The sequence below is a fragment of the Ptychodera flava genome, chromosome 16 (genome assembly GCF_041260155.1).
Source record: "Ptychodera flava strain L36383 chromosome 16, AS_Pfla_20210202, whole genome shotgun sequence".
Taxonomy (NCBI): domain Eukaryota; kingdom Metazoa; phylum Hemichordata; class Enteropneusta; family Ptychoderidae; genus Ptychodera; species Ptychodera flava.
Window position 1 is genome coordinate 4349744 of NC_091943.1, and position 18718 is coordinate 4368461.

General features: G+C 37.8%; 2 protein-coding genes across 12 annotated transcripts in view; one reads left to right on the forward strand and one right to left on the reverse strand.

Moving 5' to 3' along the window:
- LOC139152575 (N(G),N(G)-dimethylarginine dimethylaminohydrolase 1-like) overlaps positions 1-18317 on the reverse strand; it is a 58579-nt gene extending 40262 nt beyond the window's left edge. Inside the window, exons 1-2 of one of the 3 annotated variants that reach the window (XM_070725807.1) lie at positions 18196-18317; positions 12531-12690 (exon numbers count right to left, since the gene is read on the reverse strand). In XM_070725807.1, the coding sequence (XP_070581908.1) occupies positions 12531-12677 (147 nt within the window). In that variant the 5' untranslated portion in view covers positions 12678-12690; positions 18196-18317. Of the gene's footprint in view, positions 1-12530; positions 12691-12817; positions 12956-18139 lie in introns of those variants that run through there. The other 2 variants (XM_070725808.1, XM_070725806.1) reach the window with 2 other exon arrangements.
- The window catches only part of LOC139152574 (protein O-mannosyl-transferase 1-like), a 65658-nt gene continuing 51306 nt past the window's right edge, over positions 4367-18718 (forward strand). For 4 of the 9 annotated variants that reach the window (XM_070725802.1, XM_070725796.1, XM_070725798.1 and 1 more), the window contains exon 1: positions 18380-18558. Coding sequence is in view for 4 of the 9 variants with exons in the window: in XM_070725796.1 (XP_070581897.1) it covers positions 18525-18558 (34 nt within the window). In the remaining 5 variants the exon portion in view is untranslated. Of the gene's footprint in view, positions 4497-18374; positions 18559-18718 lie in introns of those variants that run through there. The other 5 variants (XM_070725803.1, XM_070725805.1, XM_070725800.1 and 2 more) reach the window with 3 other exon arrangements.

Sequence of the window (18718 nt, forward strand, 5' to 3'; positions counted from 1 at the left end):
AGTGTCAATCGATATAAATATGACAAATTAATTGGTATCGAAATATAAACTCAATACCACATGAAATGTTTTGTGAAAGACTGACTGATGAAACTATAAGACATGATATCAATGGTAAAATGAGTTCATAAAACAATCTCCATCAAAATAACACCTGGCCAACATGTACATGTATTTTAGTCAGGTATCGCATATTTGTACCCAATCTCGGAAAGATCTTACAAACTAGATCTTTTCAACCTATCCATAGATTCTCTGAGGAATCAATCTATTTTGTTCATATACACATTCCATCTGATTTCCATCCATCTGCATACTCTTTCTTTCCAGCTACATGCAGTGTGTGTACACATTGTGCTGTTGATGTGTACTGTACATTTGTATACCTGTTCATTGTATATACAGTCGATCGAAAAAATATTTTGCCATCAAATGGACTGTACCTGAGACTTTTGATATTTTCATAATTTTTGTTCTATGAACAAAATACATTTTCTAATTTCTCTGCTTGACCCATGTTGAAATAATTTGTATTAGCCTTGCAATCACAAACCCAGTACACTGAGTGTATAGTAGTGTTACTGTAAACAAATGTATAACTTATAACACATCATGCACATACATGTACTGACTGCATTGACCACACATATGGTACATTTAATTGAACAATGGGCATTTCATCATGATCTTACAGGCAGAACAAGATACTAAAAATTACCATAAGAAAAAAATAATGCAAGGTAAATGTACATGTAGGTAACGCAAGGTAATTTAAAAAGTTACAGCTCATGAGGCTTTCAACATCTAAATATACTTTCATCATTGGTACACACATTATTGACAAACGATCTCCAGGTTACACTCCCCTACTTTTTTAATATGCTGCAAAAACCAACACTTCAGAAATTAAAATGCTGATAACACATGTTGCATTACCATACTGGTACTGCACATAATTCTGTATTGTTTGAAATTAGGTCATTTTGTTTCAAATATCAAACTGACCATCATATAGAGATATCTGACACTTTATTGATTATGAAACTGGCAAGATATTGGTTTATTAAAATCACACACATTAATGGTACCACATTGTTTTTCAAAACAGACACATGTACATGTACAGCACTGTATACTTAATAAGCAGCATACACTGTAAGTGCAGACTATCTATCCACATCCTCTACACTGTATATCTCCATAAACCACATCCATTGATATATATTTACTGTGACTCAAAGAACGGACACTATACTGCATATCACACACAGCAAAGACATTCCTATTGTAGGGAGTAAAGCCGTCATTTTATTGATGGGGAAACATCTGTGAAAATGGTCTTTTCATGGTTGCCTTTTTGTCAAAGCTTAAGTCACATGCATTTGACACAGGTCATGTGACATACATGTACATGTACTGCTCATATAAAGAGACACTAAATAATCATAAATTTGGTGTTTGGCTGACACATAACGGCAGAAATAATTCATTTTGATGATTTGCAATTCGACAAGTAAAAGGTTAGACTTCCTCCAAGTCTATTCACATATAAATATCAAAACATACATGTAGTATCGAAGGAATAAACTTCAGCGGATGTCGCTTTAGTACATGTAGTAAGCTGTTGCATAGACTAAGACAATAGGGTGGACGCAACAGTAACTGCTGCTGCCAGAAAAATCCAAGGGACAGAGACCAGTCTAGTAAAAGGTCAACAACTCAACCTTTTGTGTGCTGAATCAACAAGTTTTTGAAGTTTCTGTGACATGATCTGGAAACTTTCAGCATAACTCTGCAAATGGTCTTTGTTAGTTTTTGACTTTAATAACATCAAGGAATGTAAATAGTTACTTGTACTTAAACTGCAGCAATGTACATTTTAACTCAACAATATTGTTTGTTATTTATTATTATCATTTATTTGAATTACCTTTGATGCACACAAGACAAGCCTACATGTATGTCTGGATTGTACGACAACATGACCTCTATTTCAACTCAAGGAATCTTATACTAGTATACCTCACATGTACTTGAATAGCAAATATTGGACAAATGCACATATCACCAGGATTTGGGTGGCAAATGTTGGACAAATATCACCAGGATTTGGATGGCAAATGTTGGACAAGTATCAATGAAAAGTTGATGTTTGTTGATTCTGTATGGTGAATCTTACTGAATAGATTTCTGATCAAAGGACCATGTCATTAACATTTCTACTATGTTTGCTTAGCAATGAAACCAATTGAAGTCTAAAGATTCCAATCTCAAATAAAATTATTAATATCCTTTCATCTGACAATGATGAAACCTTTAATAACATTTTCCAATATCTCTATGTAGCTCGATATCACAGTTTGATTTTCTTGAATGGACAATTTCTAGATTTGCAATGTGTCATTGTTTACACAATATCGGCTTCGCTTTCACAAGTATTATGAAAACCTTATTTGTCAAAGAGCTTTTCAACAACTCAGTAACTTCCTCATGTACATGCAGAAAAAACTGTAAGCATTTGGCATGAAATTTCACACACAAGCAGTCAACTGCTCAGCAATGAAATATACAAGGTTGTTTCCAGTTCAGGCCAGCAGACAGACAGTAGACATATCCTGGACTTAACCCCTGACCCGTCTTATTGGAGCAAACACTACCCTCAGACATGACTCAATGGTATAGTTCTGAATGAACTGCCCCCTGCCTTACAGATGTGACCTTTAACCTCGCATTGCATGCTTGACCCCTTCACAACCGTGGAAATAATATGTCTTCCTACATAAACAATTTCAAGCACTTTTTTCTCAATCTAACCTAAGTACATGTACACACTTTACACAAAGTACTCTGACATTTTAATTTTTCTAAAACATCCATCATGGATAATGAATGACATTACAGACAATTCCTTCCTAATAATCCGATACTTGGATAACACTCCAGAAATAATACACATCTGTCTGGGAGATATCGCCAGACATTCCATCCACTTAAACTTTATCTTGAAAAGTGAGATCATTTCACGGCATTCTCTACATGACTGATAATTTCAAATTGTCGCCCTACGTGTCTTTTGTCTCATTTTATTGTAATTGAGGTTCATATCCTGGGTTTGCAGTAATTAGTTATCTTTGTCAATATTATGATTATCATTAATTTATCATTTGCAATTCACAGTTTCTACACATCACAAATTATCGTTTCAAGGGGTTCTGAAGGGTAATCTGCGCTGAGTTAGAAGCGTGCTACTGTGATGTCATAGGTATAGTATCATAAATGCTTCTCATGACAGAAGTTCTCAAAATGACAGACAGGTTGTAGACAAAGTACAAGTCCAAACAGCAGAGCACAAATGGGTCCCTGTGGATGCACAGCATATGCACTCTGTACATGTACTGTATACAGGTATGGACACATCAGGAAAACATGTACCTATGGGGTATATGCATGGGTCCATATAGATAGAGGAATTCATGTACATGAATATGGGTGTGTCCTTTGTATAAAGTAGGGCATATTGGTACCTTTATATGGATATTAGCATAATTGCCATACCTGAAGGATACATGGGAGTATGGACAATAATACTGTACATGGGTACACATACTGTACCTGAAGGGTATACATGGCCTACATGTACATGCAGAATATACTCTTCTACATGTGTTATGCATACATTAAGGTGTACATACATGTACATTGTACATGTTGGTAGATGCAGGCATGTACATGTATGGGAACATGCAGGGCACATATAGGTACATGCAGGGCATGTATGGGTATATTCGGGGCATGGATGAGTTGTACATTGTACCTTCAGGAAATGTACGAGTACCTGCAGGGAATTCAAACTTACATTGGTTCATGTAGGGCAATTTGTATGGGTACATGTTGGTCATACATGGGTACATGTAGGGTACTGTATACCGGTACTCTTTACGTACAAATGTACACAGAGGGGAAATACAGGAATACATGCAAAGCAGAATTGGGTACACAACAGAGGTGTATTAAAAGTGTCATAAACAATCTGCATAAACAGAGAACTTTGCCACAATTAATATTGGCTATCTTTCACTTTTGGCCCCTAAGTGTCATGTCCTACAGAGCAATATTAGTACCTGTACCTTGTCAGAAACAAATAACAAGTTGACGTCAGTAGATGGATTAATTAATCCTAATACTGTGTGTGTTTTAAAAATAAACTACTTTTTAAAATTAAGCATTGATCCAACTGTGTAACTAAAAACACCTGCATTAAACTACATGTATCAGCACGCATCCATCATGTCAAGCCAGCTCATTTCTTTTGACAAAGTCAGCCCCCTTGCCAGTGTATAGACACTCCATTCATTACTGTCATTTTGTCTTTTGATGCACATCTGCGGGTTTGAATAATGTATGATGATAACACTGGATGTTTAAACCATCATGGGAACACAGCTTGAAGGCGAATTCCAATGACTGATCAAGTAGGTGTACGCACAGTGTCCCTGGTGAGTTAAACAAGCCGCTTTCATCATTCAGTGTCCTTGTCTATAGTATTTCATGCTCTATATCATTTAACCTTTTCAACTCTTATGGTTTAGCCTGGCCTCATTGTTTTCAAGAGAATGGCTAAATATCACTCCCAGCAAGCGGGCAAGATTTGACATTAGAATATTTACAAACACCAAGAAATTTGCTGTTAATGGTGAAGATACCATAAAACTGGTAGTATAGCATACATGTATGACACAACTGACCTGAAACAGTTCACCTTGAGTATTTATTATTTGGTGTTCATGGGCTTATGGGATTGCAAAAGAGACATTACCAGTAGATAGACAAAGAGACTGTTCGTCAGACAAAGAGACAGTTCGTCACACACAGTTGGACAGACATACTGACAGACTAGACATACTGACAGACTAGACAGACAGACAGATATGAATGTGTCAAGAGAAAGATAAATATTATGAAATATACATGTACATTATGTTCACACGGACATCAAAGACCAATTTGGCCAGGGATAAGTTGGTCCATGTAGCACCGGCCCATGGCTGAAATTTAGTTTCACTTCAGACTAGATTTAGCTCTAATGACCTATGACCTTCCAAAGTTCAAAATGGCAGGCTTGGACAACATCCTGATGTTTGTACTGTTCATGTTTTTCGAACACGTTTCACACATATGAAGGGCTATTATGACTGCTTCTGACTATTTTAACCATTAGAGACAACTTCAGCATAACTTTACTGAGCGTACAGGCTGGAATCAGATACATCAGCGGTGAAGAAATAATCAGCACATGGCGGTTTTAATGACCTTGTTAACATGTGCGTCTCTCACCTGTATTTGCTTATTGGGTGACATGGTCTGATTTGTGCAGCTAAACTTGGAGGGGAAAACGATGTTCTGACTGTATATGGGATGATAAGAACTGGATCGAAAACTTCCAGTAAATGCAAACTTAACAATCAAACCATAAACTTTGACCCTAAAAAAGGCCAATGATCAAACTTGGTGATCATCTGGCTGGCATAATGCGTCCACACACAGAAATCTGGGGTGACTCAGATTTTAGGTCGCCTTTACTACCTTCTGATCGGGACAAAATTGGTCAAACACTGGGCAGATGTCAAGTGTTCAGATTGCTTTTATAACACTGTTGTAAAAGTTATGGAGGCACTGCGGCAGCATCACTTTTGCCTTGTTCAGATTGACTACTTTGTGTCGGTGTAGCACCGGTGCTGGGCTGGGGCTAACGTAAAATAACCAATGTGGACACGCTGCGTCAGCCTTGGGCCGACACAGTTTGGTCCCGGTGAGAAGGGGGGTTCAGGGCCGACGCAGGGCCGAAGCAAAATTTGGTCCGACGCAAATCGCCTGTGTGGACACGTTACGTCGGCCCTGGTCCCAGCATTCTCGCGAGCCACAGCAATAATTTTCGCTCCGCTGACCTACGCAAAATCAAGCTCTGGCAGATTACGCCGGGAAACTGCGGAAGTATGAATGGGGTTAATTAATTATTCATGAGAACATATCATCAGAATTAGCCAATCACGAATACGTTTTACAAAGTCATGTCGGGTCGTAAGCTCCTCATTGTCTGTGTGTACACAATCGAGCTTTCAGGGCCTGAGATCCTCTGGTTCTGTTGCACCTCTTCCGATATATGTTGCATTAAATCTGACAGCTTTCAAATTTTGACTGTTTTTCTGTCATGATCGAGAGCAACGGCGACACCATGTGAATACTATGGCTTCGATAGGTACACAGACTACGGCCATCAACGAACCCTACCCGGTCCCACTGCAAGGTCGTCCCCGTACACTCAGTGTGACTATTTTCGGACGATCTTGGTTCGGACATTCAAAGACATGCTGTTCGTTGTACTCACTTTGCTCCGTATTGATAGCGTTTTACAAGTCATGATACCGCATATTAAGTCAGGTGACGCTGCTGTCCCGTTTTGAATAGTTATGTTTTTTCGGTAGAAGCTATTTTCGGGCGCTATAAAACTTCGCGAAGTTAACACACCGTACGATCTAAAGCAACACACAGAGACAGCCCATATCAGATGTAAGCACCATACACGTCGAAATATAGTTGCGTTGTCCATGGGTTGAACGTAACTAATTTATCACAAAATTTTTACAAACAGTTTTCTCAACACATCGAAATTGAAAATCGAGGGTTTGAAGTTTCAAATATCAATATTTAGCCCTATAATCACATTCCAAATACGACGTCCGATTACTACGCACTCACTATGGAGTCAACAATTTGGCAACTTTGACCCCCCAAATACCACTTCCGTCCTGTTAACAGTTTTAGGATAAACACAATAAAGTTTCGAAGGGTATGGTAATAAGATTTCGTACTGCTCGTTATTTGTGAAACGGCTTTGGGCGAAATTCACTATACCCTGTCCGAAAATTGTCACCAGGTCACACTGAGCGAGTGTACGCATAAGCTTATACGTGTTCGTACCCCGCTGAACTGCAAACCCATGGAACAAACTAAACCTCTCTTGGTTTGATTCCGTTGTAAGCGTAACTTTTGTGATGAATTAATGAAACATAATCGGACTTGAACAACTACGCAATTTCCCAAGATCTGTGATTTCGGCAGTGTTGAGACGATCGGGAGCCTAGCGTACATTTGTGATTTGTATCACGGAGCACCAGCTCGAATGAAAGGGCCCAATATACCATTCATACGTTTCTAGCTCCATGTATACCCACAGCACGATAAGAAAGCTTTCAGTGTGAACCTCGTAAGGTAGTATGCACCTCGAAAGTGAAAGACTTAAACTTTTTGTTCTAACTTTCCTCAAGGAATCTTTCAATCATTCTCTTTCAAAATCAAGAATAAAAATAGGGGTCACCATGCAAATTTTGGTACTAGAGAAACAAATTACCCAAGATTTACCGATATTAGAAATTCAAAATGGCCGCCATCCTGTGTTAACTCTATGGAGAAAAATAAAAATTTTCGAATTTCGAAAAACTAAGCCGGTGAAAAGTTTTCTTTCACCAAGAGCTTTAAAATGAACCCCCACATGTAGTATATCAGAAGAGAATTGTAAAAGTTTGAGAGTCCGAATGTCTGTCCCCGAGGTGCGTTCTACCTTAATGAAGAGATCGATACATAAACGTTATACATAACTTGTGGTAAAGTAAATTTATGATCAATAGTTTTGACCAACGGGTTTTACACAGCGGTGTTGTTCTACGTCTGGGTCGGACACTGTGCATAGCGAGGCGTAGGGCCAGCTGCTCCAGTTATGCGATACCCTTCGATATAACGCCCGTGAAACACGATGGCCGGACGGCCTGCCATGCCTGGTAGCATACAGACTTGCCACCGCTGGTCCTTGTGCAAAGAAACCCATCTTTTCCTAGTAAATAATTATCAATGGCGTCTTTTTGGTGTGAATAGAGCGGTTGAGTCCAAAAACATTAAACATTTACACATTGCGCGCTCTTCGTCGACAGTGAACGCTGTGTGGTAAGCACCAAGATCAGCTCTGTAACAGGCAATCTGATTGGCTCGTCGGTTTTTCCTCGACTATCATAGAGCCTTGCAGCAATGCGTGAACGCTAAACGTGGCCAGTGATACCACGGCCTTTTCGGCGTTGGGTGATAAGACTCGCCGAAGAGGGCGTGGTGTACGACGATGGGTCCCAGTTGACACCCTCACATGTTCATTTAGAGTAACGCATTGGCGCGTAGAATATGGCGGTTCATGGCACTAACTGGAGCACGGAGGAGACGTAAAATGACGAGTGGTAGTCATATTTGCCCATCTTGTGCGTCTAAACCGCCGGAAAATCATGAACAGTAGAAACAGTGCGCCAGTATTCAAATCCGCCATCTTGAACCTTGACAGGTCAGAGGTCACAAAGGATGGCAAATTTACGTCGGCCCAAATTCAGGTACCGGTAAGTGCGAACACGGACCAAATCTGTTCCCAAAAGGAGGATTATTTTTTGTGTCGGCCCAAATTTCAGTTGGGTTGCCAATGTGAACAAGGCTTGTGTCTGTGTGAACGGGGTAATAAATAAAGCAAATAAATATATCCATTACATTGTTAACCATTAACCCTTTCACCCATTATGGGAAAGCTCCATTAACTTAGGAATACCCTACTTCCCCTAGAGGATCAATTTCACGGACCTGCCTTTCCTACAATGGCACTACAATGGCACCAGCTGGATTAGACAAAAACAACAATGGAACATTCACACCTTGGGGATTAAAAGTCTTCTGTTTGTCACCCAAGTTGGTCAGGCAAGGACTCGGGTTTCAGGTACCATGCAAGTTGATGCAGTCTTCCCCTAATGCCACTGTAGCATGAACTAATCCCATTGTGTTCTAAGGTAAAGTTGGACCTCTAGAGTGGATAATGGGGGTGAAAGGGTTAAATTTTATATCATCTTTTACATGTAGTAAGTTTGGAAAATTTTGTTTAAAATTGATGGGAAGTACATGTACAGGTGCAGTGTTACAGCCAGGACGCGCCCTTGCGACAATATTCCCAAAATTGAATCTGTTGTCTTGTATACTGCGGGTCACCTCCGGGATACTCATGAGTCGACTGTGTTGGGTGTAGTCTGCCAGTAATATCTTTTCCTGACAATGACCATTGTTTTGCATGATTATTTTGAGGTTTATGTTTTCGTACTTTCAGAGCTATGATTAGAAGTATTTACAACACTGCACTTGATATTATAACTTGCTAGTATGACTTAGCTCATGATTTGCGGCAGCTACTGTGTCCTAGCTGTTAGAATTACTTGCCTTTGAAATTCAAGCATAGTGAAGTGGTCCCGATGGCTTGAATTTTGTTTTGTGAAACTAATTTGCTGCAAAATAATCCAAAATGTGCAAAATGTCCCCCAAAATATATAGTAGGGGGACAGAGTGTCCCCCGGTTTAAAATTCCTGGCAGCAACACTGCAGGTATATTTAGAAAACTTAAATCTCACAATTGTTATCATTTCAGCTTCTTCCTAAATGCAATTCTCTATCTGTTCAGATCAAACCAACATATTTACTATCACTGTAATTCCATGAAGCACATTCACTCCAGGCTACGGTACAATACACAACAGACAGGAAGTACATGTACATTAGATTTTTCACCTGTGACAGACTTTACAAAGCAATGGATTTACTCATCTAAACATTCACCTGTGTTGAGAACACGATTTCACTGAAATAAATGGACTTGGTGCCTCCATGGCGGCATTTAGACTATATCTTTCCCTCAATTCTTTGACCTATTTCACCAATAAGGAGGCCAAGCTTTGTCAAAGTACAGCTCTGTACAATCATTTGTGATTTAAGGGATAAAAATAGGAAGTCACTGGATTTTTTCTCATTTCCATTAAAATCACTGTTATCATGATAGAATCTTAACCATAATATTTCATTAATAATAATTGTGACTTTCATATATTCATGAAACAGATTTGTCATTATAAAGTACTTATATTTTGTAAATATTACTTCACAAACAGAACATTTTTTGCCTGTTTCTGGAAGCCAAATAACATATCTGGAATTCCAAGGTAGATTAAATTATTTTTGTAACCTGTTCACAGTAAATCCTGCTACTTGTCGGATCAAATCACATAAAAGGTTTACTTAATTCCAGCCTCCTCTCAGTCTGATGCAGATCTGAAGTACATTGCAAAGCGCTTAAAATGATTAAATAATAGAGCATTCCATTTTCAGTGTTTTGATATGTCATCTACACAGGGTGTAGATCTCTCCATCAGAATGTGCCAGTCTCCAATCTTGAGTACATCATTATCGCTGAGTGTTCTGTTTTGCCTAACTACTAAACTAGTGCACGTCATTCTGTAATCTTTCCCAGCCTAGTCCTGGAGCTGTTATAAGCTGACCCCTGTATCTACCAAGTCTAGATATTTACTGACAGTTTTCTGAAGCACTGATTAGGTTTGTTAAGCATTGTTTTGATACATTTTCATGGACGACATAATTTTAGAATTTTACTCGACATCTCTTCAGGATAAAATATGAATTTCACCTAAATTTTGTAGAGGAATATGGGTATAGAATTCTCAACATGGATTGAGATATCAATCTAGAATGTCATGTACGTAGATAAACACTTTTCTCTTGTTTGTTTTTTAGCGTCAACAACAGACACTTCACAATCAAAGTAAACATTAACCATACAAAGGAGACACAGAGTAGTACATACAGTTCAGTGAGCTTTTAGTTTTATTATACTTCAGAATGGCTCCTTCAAAATTTATAGCTGCAATACACAAGCCTTGATTGTAAAAAAGCACAGTCTGAGACTGTGTAGATGATCAGAAAACAATTCATTTTAAAACAACGCCTTCAAAAAATAGCATCAATGACACTTTGCTCACATTTGGTTAAATGATGAAGACTCAAGTGATTGTACATACAATACCGGTATGTCATAGTTTCTATGGGCCTTACCTTGTAATTATCCTAATGTCAGTGTATTTGACACACATTATGATGCACCGCCCATCAAATACCATGGCAAAGTATGTAATGGTTGGCAACTTGCAATGGACACACACACACACACACACACACACACACACACACACACACACACACACACACACACACACAGACACACACACACACACACACACACACACACACACACACACACACACACACACATAAGTGATATCAATCACATGGAGGTGTTACTGTACATGCAATGACATTAAATCTGTGATCTAGATTTCCTTAAACTTCAAATCAGTTATTTTCCAAATTCTAATGTGCAGTGCAGAGCAGTGTTTTGGGTTGCACTGTTCAAACTCCAACTTTACCATCTAGTCAAATCAAATTCCCTACTTGAGAAGTAGACACCAGTTATTCCTGACTTTTTGAACTGCTATTACTCTGTTGAATAGTCTTCCGATTTCAATAAATTTGCTCCTTTTTAATGGTTTGTTTGATTGAAACTGACTTTATTAGACATTAGAGTTGTGATTTCAGTTTCACATTCTCAACTGATTTTTGATGATAACTTCTCTGTAAGATGAGTTAGTGCTGCAGGTTGCAAGTTACAACTCAATAAAGATACATGTACATGTGCCATTTTAGACATTTTAGGGGCTGAAAATATCACTTTTTTGCACTATGATTTACTGTTACTTTTTATGTATGAAAATATCAAATAGGATCATGCACGAATTTAAAAAAGGCAATGACACAATATTTCATCACATGATGCAATAATCAGACATAAAAGGATAAAACACTGACTGCTTGACATCAACTTGTCTATCAATAAACTCTCCTCTTTTACGTCCGTAAATTGACCTAAATTACTAACTTAACTATGAGTCTTTTTAACCCTTTCCTGCCAGACAGTATCACTTCCCCATCAGCCAAGTCAGTAAAAATCGGTATTGAGCAAAAGCATGACGTTTGTTCACCTACTTGGCTTGGTCTGTTATAGCATCTTTCGTCCATAAAAATCAAGTTTACAGTATTTATGTTTTCAACGGCCTTCAAAAGTTCAATATTATGTTAAAATACACAGTATGGAATACTGTATGTTGTGTTTCACTAATTTTAACCATGAAATATGGACTTGGCAGGAAAAGGATTAAAGCACAAGCTGATCACAGGTATCGGATTATTTGCTACTCTACATGTAATGTATGTGTGATGTTTATCGGTTTGCCTGTCTGCATTTCTCTGTGGTTAAGAAAATAAAATAGCCTCTCCACACAAACTGAAACATTTGAATCAGAAGGTAAAACTATGTCAATCTTGAACAGCTATAAGTCAACGTGATGTCAAATTTTAACCTGTTCACCCTGATTCCCTGTGAACATAGCCATAGTCACCATTGATTACAATTGGTTTGGGCCAAACCATTGTTGTGAAAGGGTTACAGTGTGACCTTGATGGCTGGTGAAAGATCTCATTCACTTGAGATTTACAAGTTAGTATGGACAAGGTCCAATTCACATGAGATTTATCATATGGCAACTACGGACACTTACCCTTCTCAAAGTATGTATGTATACCTCATGTTGCCTCCTGGCTTTTTCTAAACTGACTTCTTCCTTTGATGATTTGGACCTCAAGGCATCTTTAGCAAAGGAATCTGGAATCCGACTAACTACAGCATTACGGTATACAAATGACATAGTGTTATGATGCCTGCAACAGAAACACAAAGGAAACATAATCAATAAAATTGTTAGTTTTCAGGCTGATTCACAACTTTAAATGAAAAGGGGGCCTGATATGAGTCTGTTCAGATACCTCTCCCCTTCCCAATTTTTACCTGTATATGTATCTTGTGGCTGTCTGCTGAGGAGTAAAAATTTTCCCAACAAAAGTAACTAGGCTGGTAAATTTACGGCGCACAGAATACAGAAATACTGGTAGTGAGGTGGCTGCCATATTTGGTTTAAAAAAGGTCGAGTTAAAAGGGCAAAGTTCATCACCATGTCGTAGTTTTGGCTTCCAAGACTTCTCTCACTGTGTGCTTTAGCTTCCACTGACAGGAAAAATGTCAAGAAGAATGGAATCTATGCAGACATGGAGAAATAGTTCATTTGTAGTCACGACTGGTTAAGAACATTTAGTATACATGAACCTTGTGGCTCCATAAATATAAATTTAGTCCATGACAGAAAAAAAACACCACGACCTTTATCAGAAATGGTTTTATATTTACTGTACACTCTGTTACTGATCTTTTAAACCGTATCCAACAAACAATTATCGATGTTTCTGTATGCAACCATTGCAGATGATAGGTCTTCACGACACAGAAGAGAGAAGCCAAAGTGCAGTCTGGGTAACCAAAACTACAATTACACCCTCCGTAATGTACAGTCCACAGAATTCTTCATCTCTATATACGTACCAATACACTAATTACAAATAAAACCTTTTCATGTATGTATTGCTCAAAGCCGTATCTTCAAATTCTACCGCTTTCTTAATATATACTACCGTACATGTCTGCTTTTGTTACCTGTGTCACAGCAGATTAACCGTGACTCTGTAGAATTTCATGTCATAATGTATTACATGTAAAATGTTTTTGATAACTTTGTGAATTTGAAAGTATACCTAAAGATGACATCACACAGAATAAGCTTTTGTAATATTTTAAGTATTGACAAAGTACAAGACAACGAGTCTACATCATACAGTCACTTTAATAAGGAGTAAAAAAACAAAAAATGCACAGTACTGTAATTTCTTTACAACAGAAACTGTAAAAATAAATGAACTGTCTGAGATAAACGATTAGCAAATTCATCTTTCCATTTTATGCAGCTTTTATTACTTTATAACATCATTCAACAAGCAGCCTAGCGGCCGATATAGCGTCGCTGTGTTATGTAGAGAATAACTATTTTTGATACATGTGTGATGAAAAAGGTGGAAATCTTCCAATATATCATATTCAGTTTATTTGTAGGAACCTGTATACCGAATATCAAAGCTATCAGACCAGTACTTTTGGAGAAACATTTTTGACCTAGAATGGCAAAAATTGCCCCAAAATACAAAATTGTAGATTTCATCGTAATTTGAACATATCACATTTTGCTCATCCCTACACACCTGTATACCAAATATCAAAACTGTCAGGCGAGGGCTTTTGGTAAAGCAAACTTTTTGACCAAAAGTGACAAAAATTACCTTAAAAATACAAATTTGCATATTTCTGCACAATTTGAAAAATCTAAAAGAGATCATCCTTAGGGACCTATGTACCAAATATCAAAGCTATCTGACCTGTAGTGTTGAAGAAAAGGATTTTTGAAGATTTTTTGACCAAAAATGATAAAAATTGCCTTGAAAATACAAATAAGCAAACTTCACCACGATTTGAACAAATCTAACTGAAGTCACCCTAAGTAAACTGCATATCAAATTTCAAAGCAATCAGACTTGCGGTTTTAGAGGAGAAGGCAAGTTGATAGATGATGGACGATCCTTGACGGAAAATCTGCCTATTTAATAAGCTCCGCGTCACTGACAACGGAGCTAAAAAGGCAGGAGGGATTTTAAATTTTCTTATAAAGGTTTACAAAAGCATTTTGTCTTTAATTCCAATGGCTTATTTTACTGTGTCTGTAGTGTAAACGCCAGTAAAACAGTATTGTGATCATATTTGCTTGCAATTCTACACGTAGGCAAATGGTGTGAACTGATGTCAAAGTTTAAGATATTAACACTTCCACCTTATTCCTGTGGAAAATATGGATGTTTTTTCAGAAAAATGGGATGAATGGATAATTAATAGTTCTTTGCATTTCTTAAAAATATGCACTGTTCATAAATTCTATGTTGTAGACACATTCACATGAAGCTGTGAATCTTCAATTGGTTGCACTATGAAAATATCTCAGCTTTTATTTAAACTTCACTGAGCGTTGTTTGTAATTAAGATAGTGAATGTTGAAAATGGGCGAAAAAAGAAGCCACGAAATTGGGTGATTTGTGTCAATTTACACTTCTTTCTGACCCAACTGTACACTGCTTGTCATATTTTAATCTTGGGTTAACAAATTTATCAAAACTGAATGATCTTGGCAAAAAAAAGTAATTTGGATCAAAATGCGCTAGACTTGGTTCAAGTCTGTGATTTGTGAATGTTTGAGTGGAGTGAACGCAATGATTTGTATTCTGCTTTCATGTGAAACGCGCGTGCCCGTGAGTGGACGCGATGAGTGGGGTGAACGCGATGAGTGGAGTGACCGCTATACAGCGGAGTTTCACCCGGAATCACAGGTGAATCCGGCAGAAACTAACTCACTACTGCGCAGACTCAAACGCGACGCACTCAACCCGCTGGGAAAACCTGGCGTGAGCTGCCAAATTCCGGATAGGTTTGTACAAAATAGGAGAGACACAAGAGAACTATTATAAATTATTTTATTTATTTTTAAATTCACCGACTTGAACCAAGTCTGGACAAAATGCGCTGTGTTTTGTGCAAAGCAACGTTAACAAAAAGTTATGTGATCTAAATACATATACTTAAACTGACAATCTAAATAATCTGACAAATAATGTTTTGAAATTGAATTTCAATCAAAAAAGGGAAGTGGCCAAGTCATACAATTTCTGGCGTACAATTTCAATTACATAGCTAACTTGATAGCCTATCATTTAACTTGTTGCATAAAGCTTGACAGCCAATGACTGAACTTGTTGCAAATGGCAAATTATTCTGACTCTGAATCGCTTTTCCTGAATCAGAAAACTTTGTTGGAGTGTTTGACGTCTTTTTTAGGCTTGAAAAAACTTTGCTGATGTCTTTATGATTGATCCACTTTGATATTAACAATAATTTTAATAGTCCTCTTTACCCTAGAGATACAATGACTTTTTGTTCAGTTTCATATCTGTGCAACATCTCTTTGCTACGCAAAATCTCTTCATCATCACTTTGGAATGCACAATAATCTTAATTGTTACACAATATATACAAGTGTGGTGTTAAATTGTAGCACTATGGAAACCAAACAAGCTCAGCAAGACCCTGAACTTTTCTAGTGATTCAAAAACATTAATTACAGAGAAACATAGGAGTTTATTGCACTCCTTTACAACAGCATCCATTTTAAGTGTCAAGTGGGAAAATTCCTACTGTCATATTCAATACCATATACGGTAACAGGTATTCAAGCAGACAATTTTTTATGTTTGGAAACATAGTCAATTTACTGGAAAATTGAAGGACAAATTACAGTAAATTTATTTATCAATCATCTTTGTTTTATTTGAGATATAAAGCACATTCTTTTGCAGCAAACACTAAGTCAATGAAAGAGAGATGATGTCATGGGGCTATGAAAGTTTCCTTGCTTAACATTTGAAAAAGTCTCTAAAAGATGAATTATATCTCCACATTGCAGTCAAAGCACATTTCCTAATTTGAAATAGTCAGTTTCCTGAAAAAATAGGTCATCATGAAAAAGGTATGTTTACAGTTTATAAGATAACATGAAACATTTACACATTTGTGTACTTTTCTAAATCTAATAGCTTGTGGTTTTCCTCTTAAATTTCATATGTGTGTGATCTTTTTTATGCAAATGCTACGGTTTTCTTCATAAATGCAGAAGGACGGACAATTGGATCTTGGAAGGGGGTGTGGTCAGGATGAGAATGTACTAATTTTTGCCTTCAAAAACTTGATATATTTTAAGTGGAAACAGCAGACAGTGAGTGCACATCCTTTGTTCAGAATTCCAGATCATTTTTTCACGACAAACACATGAGATTTCTTGCAAACTACGCTGTCTGCAGTTTGTTGACATTTTTCAGCCGGCAATACTCCTATTTTTGATCCACCCCCACCTTCTGATTTATTGATCCATCCCAAATTACACAACCTTAGAATTATGACGAATCATATTACCTATTTTCTATAGCAATTGGTCCATGATAACTCTGTGAAAAAACACTAGGGTATGAGGGATAATTCACACAATGCACTCACTTCAATGACAGGAAAATGTAAACACGACCTGAATTGACCTTGAGTCATCATCAGCATTAACTTTACATTGTCTTTCTACCAGATGATAGTGAACAATGTATTTTAACATATACTGGGCAGATTGTATTCAGAGCCCTTGATGCAAAGGTCATTTACTTAAATTCAAAAACGGAAAGTGTGTGACTGCTTTGGAATTTAGGGAGGGGCATATGTAAGTCATTCAATGAGAACCTTGCACTGCATCGAATCCGAACTCATTATACTTGACAGATGACAGGTAACTGAACTTGCTCACAATCAGAATGTCATGTTTACATCAGGTATATAATAAAGATTATAATAGTATAAAAGTGCGATGATAAACTGACAATTTTCAAGTGTGTAGCTATTGTCAACGCTATTAAAATTTGCAAAATATCGAAAATGAAAACAATCACCCAAATGTCTCAAATGTACACATGTAAGTGAGGAATTTTGCAAACCTCTGACAGCTTCACTGTGTGTAATAAACGACATGACAAAGACTCCCCAGTTTCAGGATAATTGATTAATTTTCGACTTTACAGCAGTGAACAAAGCGTTAATTGTGCGCATTCAATTTCTGAAGAAATGCTCGGTTTCAATAAAACTATTCGATGGAAACGTAAACTATTACACTAACTAAATTCGTCAAATAACTCTAAATTATGGAAAAACAGATGATGTTGACTGTGATGCTATCAAAAATCGCCTTCGATGCTGTCTACAATTTTCCAGTCGAACTATTATGATTATTAATAAACTGTTTTGATAGCAATAGTAAAACGGGCATACATATGAGGCATACATATGCTGTCGCCGGCAACCATCAGGCGACCCTCTGTGATTGATTATGTATCTCAATGAAGTCTGCTTAATTTTTTCGTACATGACAAGCATCGTCGTAGGTAAACGAACCTGTCTTGCGAATTGGTACATTTGTCCTACGATCTGTGTATCACTTCCAACTACATACAACGGTGTTAGTGTTTTACGGAGACCCACACACCCGCCGCGCCGTTCGCGGGAAGGTTTCTCTCAATTGTATACGGGGTTCGCTGGCTTCTAGCATAACATCACGATACCGTAAAGCACCTAACGGCAAAGCCTACGTACCTCTTGTCGTGATCGGTGGATCGTATTAGTTTAATTCGTCAGTTTATGGTACTAACCTGAAATGATAGCGCAGTCCACCCTTGATCGGAGTTTGATGCAAACCCAGTTGTTGTTACACGCGCATCAGTCTGCGCATCGTAGGTTACAGGTCAAATCTATTTGCTCCCATGACGCTCTCTTCCAATGGCGCCGCACTATGAAAATGATCACAGAGCACAGTAGAGGTAGCAAGGTCTCAGAGTAAGACCAGCCTTGCGCGACTCTGACTGCGAGTGCGACTCTATACCTCTACCAAGGAACACGAGAATAACTGTGTTTCAGGGTGACCGGACGAGAGGCCCTCCTATTCCCTACAATGGGGCTGACACAAGTTTTCTGAGAGTGAATGCTCGAAATCGAAGGCATAAAGGGGGACCCAGGTAGTGATAAATTGTACAAATTCATCTTAAGTATGCAACAGTTGTGCACATTTATGTCTATGAACAAGGTAATGACGTAAAATCTTGAAATTTATGAACACATTTTGTCAACAAACGTCAGACGGGACGCCATCTTGGAAGTCGTCTACTCGCACGCGAA